Source organism: Dendrobates tinctorius, unplaced genomic scaffold (assembly GCF_039654945.1).
Source record: "Dendrobates tinctorius isolate UK_male_01 unplaced genomic scaffold, ASM3965494v1 ptg000011l, whole genome shotgun sequence".
Taxonomy (NCBI): Eukaryota; Metazoa; Chordata; class Amphibia; order Anura; family Dendrobatidae; genus Dendrobates; species Dendrobates tinctorius.
This window is the reverse complement of record NW_027361679.1, coordinates 7812862-7825669: the sequence shown is the minus strand read 5'-3', so window position 1 is coordinate 7825669 and position 12808 is coordinate 7812862. Positions and strand designations below refer to the sequence as shown.

Genomic DNA, 12808 nt, shown 5'->3' with positions numbered 1-12808 from the left:
CCACAGCTAAAGACGTTCCACGAACAGTTTAATCAATTTCATCCCACCATCAACTTAACACTCAACTACTCCAGCACTGAGATTAACTTTTTGGACACCATCATTAAGCTAAAGGACAATGAAAGAGAGACATCCCTGTATCAGAAGCCAAATGACCGTCCAACATACCTTAAATGGGACAGTTTCCATCCAAAACACATAAAGAACTCTATTATCTACAGCCAATCCATCAGATACAATTGTATATGTTCCAACCCAATGGATAGAGATGAACACCTTGGTCGCTTCAAAAAGACCTTTTTGAATCAGGGCTACCATCCATGAACAATTCAAAACCAAATTACAAGAGCCACCAGAATGTCAAGGAATCACCTGCTACATTACAAAGCTAAAGAAGAAAATAACCGGGTACCTCTAATAGTCACCTACAATCCAAATCTGGATGTGCTAAGGGGAGCAGCATGGAAATTACAACCTTTACTACAAAAAGATGCCCGATTACAATCCATTTTTCTCGACCCCCCACTACTGTGTTTTAGGCTGGTTTCACATTTGCGTTTTTTAGCGCTGGAAAAAAACGCATACGTGCGCATGCGATTTTTCCCCTATATTTAACATGGGTGCGCATACCTGCGCGCTTGTAAGCGCATGTATGCGATTTTCATGCGCTGCGTTTTTTTGGGGTGTGCGTTGGTATTTTCCAGACGCAGCATGTTGCATTTTTTGGCCCTGGAAAAAATCGCATGCGCACGTATGCGCACGTTTTGCGCTAAAAATGGCCATTATAGCCTATGGATGCGCATACGTGCGCACTGGCATGCGCAGGTATGCGTTTTTTTAGTGCTGCGTTTTTTGGGTGGTGTCCACTTTTTATCCTAGTTAGAATCTTCTAAAGTCAAAAAAAAAAAGTCTATATAAAGGAGGTGCCTGCCAAAACTCTGCCACTACTACACTGACAGATTGAAGAGCAGACAGTCAACCAAGAACCCATTATATCAGCGAAGAATGTGAGTATATTACATTATATGCCTGTCCTTTTAAATTATGTATGTACTAATGATTTTTATTATTTTTACATGCAGTATGTCTTCAGAATCCGAGTATTCCCCATCGCGGCAGGAATTGGCGCAAGCAGACCGTGAGGTGATTATTTTCGTGCATCTGGTAAGTATATCTGCTGCTTCTCCAAATCTCTTACGTTTTTTTCAACTTTCTTAAGACATCGTCATCATCATCTGCGGACGGGACTAGTGAGGGCGAAGAGCAGGAGCAGCGAAGCCAAGTCCCGGTGGTGATACGGAATGTAAGTATCAAATGATTTGTAATGTTCTTTATTTTTTATCTTCTATTTTTACTCTTTTTTTTGTTTCTTTTTTTGTAACTTTTTATTCAATTTAAATTTGATTATTCTAATGAATGTGTTTTGTCTAGGTTCCACAACGGGATGAAGACGTCTACCTGGATAATGAGCAGCTCATCAGCCTGGTCCAGGAGCGTTCGCCGTTGTGGGACAGCCGTGACCGGCTGTACAAGGACAATGTGGTGACCCGGCGGCTATGGAATGAGGTGGCCGCAGCGTTGATGGATGGCTGGGACAGCGCCACAGCATCCTCCAAAAAGGCGTTTAGTGAGTATTTCCCTGCTCTGTATTGTGCCGCAGTGACTGTTGTCCTTGACGGCACTGTTGGGTTTCGTGCTAGGTGTATTCTAGCAGGAAACCCAACAGTGTCATCGGGGTCTACAGTGACTGCTTTGAGTATTGTATTGCTACATTGTGCCTCAGTGACTGTTGTCCTTGACGGCACTGTTGGGTTTCGTGCTAGGTGTATTCTAGCAGGAAACCCAACAGTGTCATCGGGGTCTACAGTGACTGCTTTGAGTATTGTATTGCTACATTGTGCCGCAGTGTTGTCCTTGACGGCACTGTTGGGTTTCGTGCTAGGTGTATTCTAGCAGGAAACCCAACAGTGTCATCGGGGTCTACAGTGACTGCTTTGAGTATTGTATTGCTACATTGTGCCGCAGTGACTGTTGTCCTTGACGGCACTGTTGGGTTTCGTGCTAGGTGTATTCTAGCAGGAAACCCAACAGTGTCATCGGGGTCTACAGTGACTGCTTTGAGTATTGTATTGCTACATTGTGCCGCAGTGACTGTTGTCCTTGACGGCACTGTTGGGTTTCGTGCTAGGTGTATTCTAGCAGGAAACCCAACAGTGTCATCGGGGTCTACAGTGACTGCTTTGAGTATTGTATTGCTACATTGTGCCGCAGTGACTGTTGTCCTTGACGGCACTGTTTTTTTTTTATCAACAGTGGACAAAGTCCGAACACGTTGGCGTTCGATCAAGGACCGCTTCAACAGTGATGTTCGTGCTGAGGGCCAGGTTCGCAGTGGATCTGCGTCAAGGACCAGAACTAGATACCGTCACTATCACGCGTTGCAGTTCCTAAGACCGGTCCTTGCCACAAGATCGTAAGTATTATACATTTTGGGTTTTTATTTTTATTAATCTGTGTTTTTCTAATCCACAGCTGATGCTTCTTGTAAAGGCATGGTAGTAATGATTTTCCTTTCTTCCACAGCACCTGGAGCAGCACCCTGCAACCTGGCCCTGGAGCGGTCCTTCCTCGGACGTCCTCTGACCCGTCCCAGCCATCCGACAGCCAGGAAGCACCTTGCAGGTCAACCACACACACAGCTGGTGACCAGGAAGCTGGGCCATCAGGTGTTCCCCTGTCCCAGGTCTCTGCCACTGGTTATGCGGGCACTACCCGCCAGCGGCAGAGGGCCTTGGACAGGAATGTCTTGCCCGAGTTTATGCATTTGAGCGAGACATTTAATTCCAGCCTCAAGTCACTGTCCGACAGAGTTGAAAGCGGTTTTGCACTCATGGAACGTGGTTTTAACCACTTTGAACACCGCTTCAATTCTGTAGAACAGCGCCTTGACCGTCTGGAGGCTGACCTCAACAGACCAGCACACCATTTTTTTAGTAAGATTGAAAAGGGCATGGCGGAACACCTTAGTCCTGATCAACAGCTGAATGTGCTGCAGGCCTGCAACAATGCTTTCTTGCAGGCTATGCAGCATAATCGGTACGGTCAGCAGTCAGTGGTGTCCTTTCCACCTGTGCCACCATTGACTCGCTTCACCTCACTACCTACTTGTGCTGCATACCACTGCACGGACACCTCTATTCAAAGCAAGGACACCCACCGTTACACCACCACAAGTCTGAGTGCAGCTGGTCACTTCACCGACACCACCATGGCAAGCGCTGCTCCTGTCTGGAGCACCACCGCCAATCCCATGCATGCGTGGAGCTCAGCCACCACTAGGCAAACATGGAACAGCCCTGCCGCTACAACAACATGTAGTAGCCCTGCCACCACCACTCTGCAAACCTGGACCATCACTGCCGCCACCAGTCCTCCTGCAAGGACGAGCACTGACAACGAAGAGCAGCAGCAGCCACCTCAGCAGCAGCAGCCACCTCAGCAGCAGCCGCCACCTCAGCAGCAGCAGCAACCACCTCAGCAGCAGCCACCTCAGCAGCAGCCGCCACCTCAGCAGCAGCAGCCACCTCAGCAGCAGCCGCCACCTCAGCAGCAGCCGCCACCTCTGCAGCAGCAGCCGCCACCTCAGCAGCAGCAGCCATACCAGCAGACGGGGGACCTACATTCCATATTTGCCCCTAGTTCAAGGCGAAATCAATCAAGGCGGGCATTGGGCCAAAGTCGGTCCAGGCACACAAGCCTACGGCGACATGCCATTACAACTAATGTACCTGAACAGATTTCCTCTCCTACAAGTGTTCCTAGTTTAATTCCCTTAACTGGACTACCTTCCCCCACAAGTTTTGTTGCCCCTTCCCCTCAAACACCGTCTTCAACTGCAAGTGTTGCATATTCCCTGCACACCCCCAAATTGAAACCATCTGCCCCCAAACGCCGTAAAAAATAATTTTTAGGTTTATTTTTGTGATAAAAAATAAATTTACATTTGTGGTTCACCATTACTAAGTTTCATTAATGTTGTTTGCGCCGCTCACACACACTGATGGGTAAATACATGTTAAAAACCAACCCAAGGCCTAGTATAGTCATATGTGAAATAACATGGACTAGTATAGTCATTCCAAGGCCTAGTGTAATAACTCTAGTTTTACCAACTAGAATATGGTTTCATGAAAAACAAACTGTTGAAACTTGTCTAAAAAATAAGTTTCTTTCTAGTTTCACCAGTTTGTTTTTTGTGAAACAAGATGCTAGTTGTTAAAAATCGAGTTATTACAGTAGGCCTTGGTATGACTATACTAGGCCGTGGTATTTCACATATTACTATACTACTAGCCCCAAGGCCTACTATACTCATATTTGAAATACCACGGCCTAGTATAGTCATTCCAAGGCCTAGTGTAATAACTCTAGTTTTACCAACTAGAATCTGGTTTCATGAAAAACAAACTGTTGAAACTTGTCAAGTTTCACCCGTTTGTTTTTCGTGAAACAAGATCCTAGTTGGCAAAAATCGAGTAGGCCTTGTTATGACTATACTAGGCCGTGGTATTTCACATATGACTATACTAGTAGGCCCAAGGCCTACTATACTCATATTTGAAATACCACGGACTAGTATAGTCATTCCAAGGCCTAGTGTAATAACTTGTAAGTTGGAATGGAGCAGATTACATTCATCCACTCAATGCTGACTTGTATTCCCCATGGACTTTCATTGGGGTTGGGTTTTGAGGGTTGTGTTTTGAGAAAATCACATACTTTGTTTTCAACTAGTTGCACAATTTTCTCTTGAAAAAAAATGGTTTCCTGATTCATGGCCTGCAGCTTTGCTCGTTCCAATATATTTCACGCAGACTAGCAATGCTGCATTTTAACTCATGTGTATTTACCTGCCCAGGTGTGTGAACATCAAAAAATTCAGTTATACATGGGAAGTTTTTTATTTATTTGGAGTTTTAAAAATATAGTGCACTCAGTAATGGTATCAAATAAGGTTTTTTATTACCATAAACAAACAAAAACATTACACCATTTCATCTTGCCAGTGCACCCGTCCTACATCAGAAATAAAGTAGGCCGCAAATTGGTCCCTCATTTGGCCAACTTCAACGGATGACCTGAGAGTGTGCTGAGTGAATTCAGGCAATGGGTTAGGAGCATCATCGTCCAGTTCAAAGGTCGGGTGCTCTTTAGCCATCACAAAGTTATGTAGAACCACACAGGCCTTCACCACCTCATCGACTGTTTCAAGTTTAAGATTAATGGCCGTGCCCAGAATTCGCAATCTGGAAACAAGAATCCCAAAAGCACACTCGACAGTTCTTCTGGCCCTGGTCAGCCTGTAATTAAATATTTTTTTGGTGTGGTCCAAGTCCCGGCTGGAGTAGGGTTTCAGTAAGTTTCCGCAGATTTGAAAAGCCTCATCGCCAACCATTACAAAGGGCAGTGGCGGAGCTTCGGTGTGAGGAAGAGGCCGTGGCATAGGGAAATTAAATTGGTTGCCATACAACCTCCGGCCCATGTCTGAGTTTTTAAAAGCCTGTGAGTCATTACCACGGCCAAATGCTCCAATGTCCACTGCTACAAACATACATCCGGCATCCGCAATGGCCATGAGTACTATTGAAAAGTACTTTTTGTAATTATAGTACTCAGATCCCGTTCTTTGGGGTTTGATGATCCGTATGTGTTTACCATCAACAGCTCCCAAACAGTTGGGAAAATTGCATACTGTCCAGAATTTGTCAGCAATTTCCATCCACTTTTCAGCGGTGGGCAGGGGCATAAATTCTGGGCAAAGAACATTCCAGAGAGCCCGGCAGGTGTCAGCAACAATTCCAGACAAGGTAGAGATTCCAATACGGTACTGGAAGTGTAGTGAAGATAGGGTTTCTCCAGTCGCCAGGAATCTGTGAACAGACAAAGAAGTAAAATTAATATTTATGTATATTATTTTAAAAAACTATAAAATAAAATATTAGTACATTCACGAAAACTAATTACCCAAGGTTTTGAATACTAAATTTAAAAAAAAACCATCAGACCGCACCCCTTGGTTTTTAAAACATACCGTAATGTCACCAGTAGCCGTTCCTCAGGAGGAATCGCACGACGGAGCTGTGTGTCCTGTCTCCGGATGGATTGTTGGACACGAGCAAGCAAATCCAAGAAACTTTCGTGGGACATCCTGATATAATCTGTAAATTTCTCCGGGTTTGCCTGTAGCTCGCTGTAGAGGGTGTGGTATGCCCCACGGCTCTCCCGGAGTTCAACAATCGGATGTATCCACATACGCCGCCGTCTTCGCTGCCTCTCTCTCTTCCTTTGTTCATGGCAAGCAACTGCATACGCCTGAGCCATCGCGATGTCCAAATCCAAGTTGAAGTGAAAACTCTTCCAGCGCAGATCCATGGTCACGAGAAGAATCAAGCAAATGTGAAGAATACTGTAGACAGGGTCTATATATATTAACATACCACACCCACAATGAAGTCCCATTGGTCTTGTGTGTTGTTGAATGGTTGTTTTTTCTTTTTTGTGGGGTTTTTCCAAAATCTGTAAAAAAACGCAAACGCACAAAAAACGCATACAAACGCGCAAAAACGCTGCGTTTTTTTCCTGCATGCGCATTAAAATGCTGGAAAAAAACGCAGCGTTTGTATGCATTTGTATGCGTTTTTTTAATGCGTTTTTTTGCGGGAAAAACGCGCTGCAAAAAAAAGCAAGTGTGAAACTAGCCTTAGGCAGCCCCCAAATCTAAGAAGCATCATTGTCAGAAGCTCCCTGTCCTCTCCGACAGCTGCAGAAACCTTTCCTTGCATCCAGAAAAAATTTAAAATCTGTCCATTTATAATGACCATGGACAAGATAAAGATCCCCAATTCACATCAGGACTACAAGTTCCCAGGTACTTTCAGCTGCATCACATCTAATGTGGTGTACTTAATAATTTGCACTAAATGTCCAACTGGGGGGTCTGTATGTGGGGGAGACTGAGCAAAATCTGAGAACAAGGATGAATTCTCATCGCCACAGAATAACAGAAAAAAGAATGGATCTATCTGTGGCAAAACATTTTTGTATGCCTGATCACAGCACCATTGACATGAAATTACTGGTATTGAAAGGTAACTTCACATCTCAGAGAGACACACAAGTCTGGGAATACAAGCTCATGACGACCCTTGACACTCTCAGTGCAGGAATGAATGTGTCACATGGATTTACCATATATACTCGAGTATAAGTCGAGTTTTTCAGCCCCCTTTTGGGGCTGAAAAAGACCACCCTCGACTTAAATTCGGGTCACGGTGCCAACTTACCTGGTCCCCGTCATCTCCGCGGTCCCAGTCGTCTCCGCGGTCCACGGTGTTTGTCTGCGGTCCCCTGCAGCGTCCTGGCGGCGCGACGGGTGATGATAGGGCGGCGACGGCGTTCAAATCTCTGTGCGCCGCTCTCTCCCGTCCTCCGGCAGTGACGTGCAGGGGGCGCGATGACGTGGAAAGCACATGCCCTCTGCCTGAGTCACTGAAGAGCCGGCGACGCTCAGGAGCAGCTGTCATCAACATAGGTGAGTATATAGTTTTTTTTGTTTTTTTTAAATTCCAGCAGGGGCAGCGGCAGCAACATGATAGGATTACCAGTAATCCTATCACTTTGGGGGCAGCATTACGGTATTTGGGCCACCATTCACTGTGCAGCATTTATGGGGGCATATGTTGTGCAGCGTTATTTGGGCCACCATTCACTGTGCAGCATTTTGGGGGCATACTGTATGTTGTGCAGCATTAAATTTACCAGTATCTTCGGCAATTCCCACCCTAGACTTATACTCGAGTCAATAAGTTTTCCCAGGTTTTTGAGGCAAATTTAGGGGGGTCGACTTATACTCGGATCGACTTATACTCGAGTATATACGGTATGTCTTTTTACATCAATTAAGGAATTTGCTCCTAAGACCTTGTGGGGGCATCACAACACATTAGGAGACCCCAATCAGAGGACAATAAAACTTCCTCTCCTTATCTATGAACTGGTCCAATATTTATGTTTATCCCTCTCCCATAATGATAGTTCTGCTTCACGTCACTTGTCTTATCTGTTGCATTTTTTCTGTGCTGTGTTGTGCATAAATATGTGACTCTTCAGATTTTGTATTAGTCAATGCCTGATGAAGAGACCAGAGTAGTCTCAAAAGCTTGCAATGTGTTACCATCTTTTCAGTTAGCCATTAAAAGGTATCAACCACGGAGGACTCTCAATTCTGAATATTCTTCAAATTGTTTACTAATTTACTTAGATTTCTAATGAATAAAGGAGAATCATGCAAATTCTTTTATTTAGAATTCTGGGGAAAATGTACCAAAAGTAGCTGATTTTAATGATATAAAGTAGGCAAATGCTTTGTAAATTTCATTGATCGGATTTAATTATTGGGACCCCAACAACTTAAAAGAATGAAGTTGGCAGAGGTCAGTCGATTACTGTGCCCCCTAAAGTTTCACCAAACAATAATGCACCTGCCACCATAACACTAACACAGCAAAAGTTTACATGTTGATAGCATATCCTTGAAACTGAACTCAAAGTCATAAAAATGGAATTAAAAAAATATGTGGCTGAACTTGTAATGCCACAATGGTTGTAAATTTGTGATTGCTGGTCTGCTATCTAACAAAAACTGAGCCAATGGTGTAAAAGATTGTACTGGCAAGGTATATATTTAGTTATATATTTATCTTTTTAAATTGTGAATACTTCCAGTTGTCTTTTTTGTCTTTTCTATTTCAGCCAGAAGGAAAACTTGTGAGGAAACAAGCTTACAGTGAAACTATAAACCCCAAAGGTTAGATTCCCATAATGAAAATATCTTGATCCTTATTACTTGTCTAAAATAAACAAATAGTATGTCTAGATGTTATTTATTAGCTCAGTGGCAATCCAAACACAGAGACCACCATCAATCATTAGAACGATGGACTCCAGTTTGCACTGTGGTGGAAAATAGGTTGCGGCTGGCAAGTTGTTAAAGGTGTTGTCCGGGTTTGGCACAAAAGTCAGCAGTCACTATAATGTGACTGTAGACTTATGAATCCTCACATCGTGCATAATGCAGGCAGCCATGATTCTCCGATGCCAACGGCAAGATAGGGTAGTCATGTGTCTGAAAGTATGTGAAATGCATACTCCCAGCCACATTCAGACTAGACATGAGCAGTCCTTGCTCAATACAAATCAATTGAACGAGGCTGTGCACATCTAGTCGGAATGTGGCCACCTACATCAGAGAGTCCTGACAGTGCGCATCGTGTATGATTTGAGGATTTACATGCCTGCTGTCACATACAATGAATTCAGACTTTTGCACCAAACCTAGACAACCCTTTTAATGCTATAAACTTGAATGATCTTTCATGTTCATTTACTGCTTTATTAAAATTTCTACTAGCCTTGTCCCCTGTTCTAGTGACCGGTGGGGATCTAACCACTGCACACATGTGCCCTGTAGATGTCTTTGGAGACTCTTTATTATGGGTCCCAGACATATGCTGCCAATTTGACTGTGTGAGAATTGAATGTAATACATTTGAATACATGCCATTTTTTAACTAAAGAATTGTGATTAACAGGAGAACTTCAGCTGATACAGATAAAGAGGGAAACTTTAGAAGGAATGGTTCCTGACAGCATTGCCACAAACTTCATTAGCATACAAGGTATTACATTTTATTACTGCCAAAGAGAATATATTATTCCCTAAGATTTCCAAAGTCAAGAAAAGTTCTTCAAGATCTTATGCTTTTTTGTGCAATATGTAAAGTGGAGAAAATAAGTATTTGATACACTGCCGATTTTGCAAGTTTTCCCACCTACAAAGAATGGAGACGTCTGTAATTTTATCGTACGTAAACTTCAACTGTGAAAGACAGAATCTAAAAATAAAAAACAGAAAATCATATTGCATGACTTTTATATAATTAAATTGCATTTTATTGTATGAAATAAGTATCTGATCCCCTACCAACCAGCAAGAATTCTGGCTCTCACAGACCTATTAGTTTTTCTTTAAGAAGCCCTCCTACTCTACACTCATTACCTGTATTAATTACACCTGTTTCAACTCATTACCTGTATAAAAGACACCCGTCCATACACTTAATCACACTCCAACGTCTCCACCATGGCCAAGACCAAAGAGTTGTCTAAAGACGCCAGGGACAAAATTGTAGACCTACATAAGGCTGGGATGGACTGTAGGACACAGGACAATAGGCAAGCAGCTTGATGAGAAGGAAACAACTCAAACTGTACTATTAGTAACACACTATGCTGTCATGGATTAAAATCCTGCAGGGCACGCAAGGTCTCCTGCTCACGCCAGGACATGTCCAGGCCCGTTTAAAGTTCATCAATGATCATCTCGATCATCCAGAGCAGGCATGGGAGAAGGTCATGTGGTCAGATGAGACCAAAATAGAACTTTTTGGAATCAACTCCACTCATCATATTTGGAGGAAGAAGGATGAAGCATGGTAGGGGAAACATCAAACTTTGGGCATGCTTTTCTGCAAAGGGGACAAGACAACTGCACTGTATTGAACAAAGGATGGATGGGGTCATGTATTGCGATATTTTGGCCAACAACCTCCTTCCCTCAGTAAGAGCATTAAAGATGGGTCGTGGCTTGGTCTTTCAGCATGACAATGACCCTAAACACACAGCCAGGGCAACTAAGGAGTGGCTCCATGAGAGGCATTTCAAGATCCTGGCGTATCTTAGCTGGTCTCCAGACCTGAACCCAATAGAAAATCTTTGAAGGGAGCTGAAACTCAATGTTGCCCAGCGACAGCCCCAAAACCTGAAAGATCTGAAGCAGATCTGTATGGAGGAGTGGACCAAAATCCCTGCTGCAGTCAATGCATATTTGGTCAAGAACTACAGGAAACGTCTGACCTCTGTAATTAAAAACAAAGGTTTCTGTACCAAATATTAAGTTCTGTTTTTCTTTTGAATCCGACACTAATTTCATGCAATAAAGTGCAAATTAATTATGCAAAACTCATTCATTGTGATTTTCTGGATTTTGTTTTTAAGATTCTATCTCTCAAAATTGCAGTGTACCTACTATAAAAATTGGCAAACCTCTCCATTCTTTGTAGGTGGGACAACTTGCAAAATCAGCAGTGTATCAAATACTTTTCCCACTGTATATTGTTAATAAAAAAGGGAGAGCAATTGGAAGAGTAATGCAAACTTATTTCAAGTTCATTTTTTAATCAGTTTATATGCAATACTAAATTACATTACAGTAGGCGAAGTGTTCTTGAATCCTCAGACCTTTTTCTTTTATCTAAAATGTATAGGCGCCACTAGAAACAATTTACAGGTTTATTGTATACCATTGATAAACTCTATCATAAAACGGTATGCAGTAACCATTTGAGCTTCCTTTAGTGGTGAAGGCTGTACATTTTTTACGCTCCACCCACTTAAATATATTATTTGAAAAATAAAAGGCATCGGTCACTGATTTTGACCTTCATAAACATTTTTCTCCTCTACAAAGGGGTTAAGTAGACCTTTGTAAACATATGAATATAAAACAGAATGCCTAAAAAAAGACTTAGACTTCCTGTGTCTTCTGGGATTATATTCAGCATTCAAGTGTTCTGCTGTCTTGGTGGTAACCAATCTAATCTAAGTTTGATTAACACCTTTGCAAGGGATAGTAGATGATGCAAGAGAAATTAGAGACATCAATAGTGATGAGCGAATACATTTGGCGAGTAATTTGGTATTCGCCTCGGTATATTCGAGTGACTCGCTCAGCATGTTTGGCGCTTTATTTTCAGCCAATGAACATGCTGGGCTGGCTTGCCAATCACAGTAATGCCAACGCCATCTTTGGTGTGGCATTACTGTGATTGGCTGGCCTTACAGTGTCACAGGGAATATTTAATGGCTGCCGGCACCATCTTGCACACATTGCAGCCGGAAACAGCGTAGGGAGGGCATAGGGACAGTGATGAGAGCGTATAGGAAGATTTAGTCATTCCAAAAAGCTCTTTTAAGAGCTGAAAATTGTGAAGATTAGTTCTTTGTTAGGTGGAGTTAGCGTAGGGAGAGATTTAATAGGAAGGAGAGTAAAAGGCAAGCACCTGGGTATTATCATCATTTCAAGTACATGCTGCAGATCTCTTATTTTCACTGTGTGGTATAGTTTAGTATTAATAAGAAATAATAATCTTTATTTATATAGCGCCAACATATTTTGCAGCACTTTACAGTCTAACAGTTTCAAACACAACAGTCAAAAGTAACAACGTTAACAATACAATAATTAAAGCAAAATAAGACAACCCTGCTCATGAGAGCTTACAATCTACAATGAGGTGGGAGAGATACAAAGTACAGGTGTGTATTTACAATGATGGTCCAGCCATCTTGAGGGAGTGGGGGATAGCTAGAGATAGTGAATGTGCTACACACACACACACACACACAAAATGACTTTGATTAGGGAACGTGATAGGCCGCTCTGAACAAATGTGTTTTGAGGGAGCGCCTAAAACTGTGCAAGTTGTGGATGGTCCTAATTTCTTGGGGTAGAGCATTCCAGAGGATTGGCACAGCGTCGGAAAATTCTTGGAGTCGAGAGTGGCAGGTACGGATTAGCGCAGAGGTAGTTGAAAGTCGTTTGCAGAGCACAGTGATCGGCTAGGCTGATAGACAGAAATGAGGGAGGGGATGTAAGGGGATGCCGCACTATGGAGAGCTTTGTGGTTGA

The 12808-nt window shown here is 42.9% G+C and overlaps 2 protein-coding genes across 3 annotated transcripts in view; both read left to right on the top strand.

Annotated features, from left to right (window-relative positions):
* Positions 1-12808, top strand: part of LOC141100922 (venom factor-like) — a 481958-nt gene that overhangs the window by 271906 nt on the left and 197244 nt on the right. For both annotated transcript variants that reach the window (XM_073589703.1, XM_073589701.1), the window contains exons 22-23: positions 8812-8866; positions 9651-9737. In XM_073589703.1, coding sequence (XP_073445804.1) covers positions 8812-8866; positions 9651-9737 — 142 coding nt within the window. The remainder of the gene's footprint in view (positions 1-8811; positions 8867-9650; positions 9738-12808) is intronic.
* LOC141051181 (uncharacterized) lies at positions 2309-3964 on the top strand. The gene is made up of 2 exons (XM_073548048.1): positions 2309-2473; positions 2584-3964. The coding sequence occupies exon 2, from the start codon at positions 2819-2821 to the stop codon at positions 3962-3964; it is 1146 nt and encodes a 381-aa protein (XP_073404149.1). The 5' UTR covers positions 2309-2473; positions 2584-2818.

What these genes read in the sequence shown, in the direction of transcription:
- LOC141051181 (XM_073548048.1), top strand. Translation starts at nt 2,819, where the DNA reads ATGCATTTGAGCGAGACATTTAATTCCAGCCTCAAGTCACTGTCCGAC.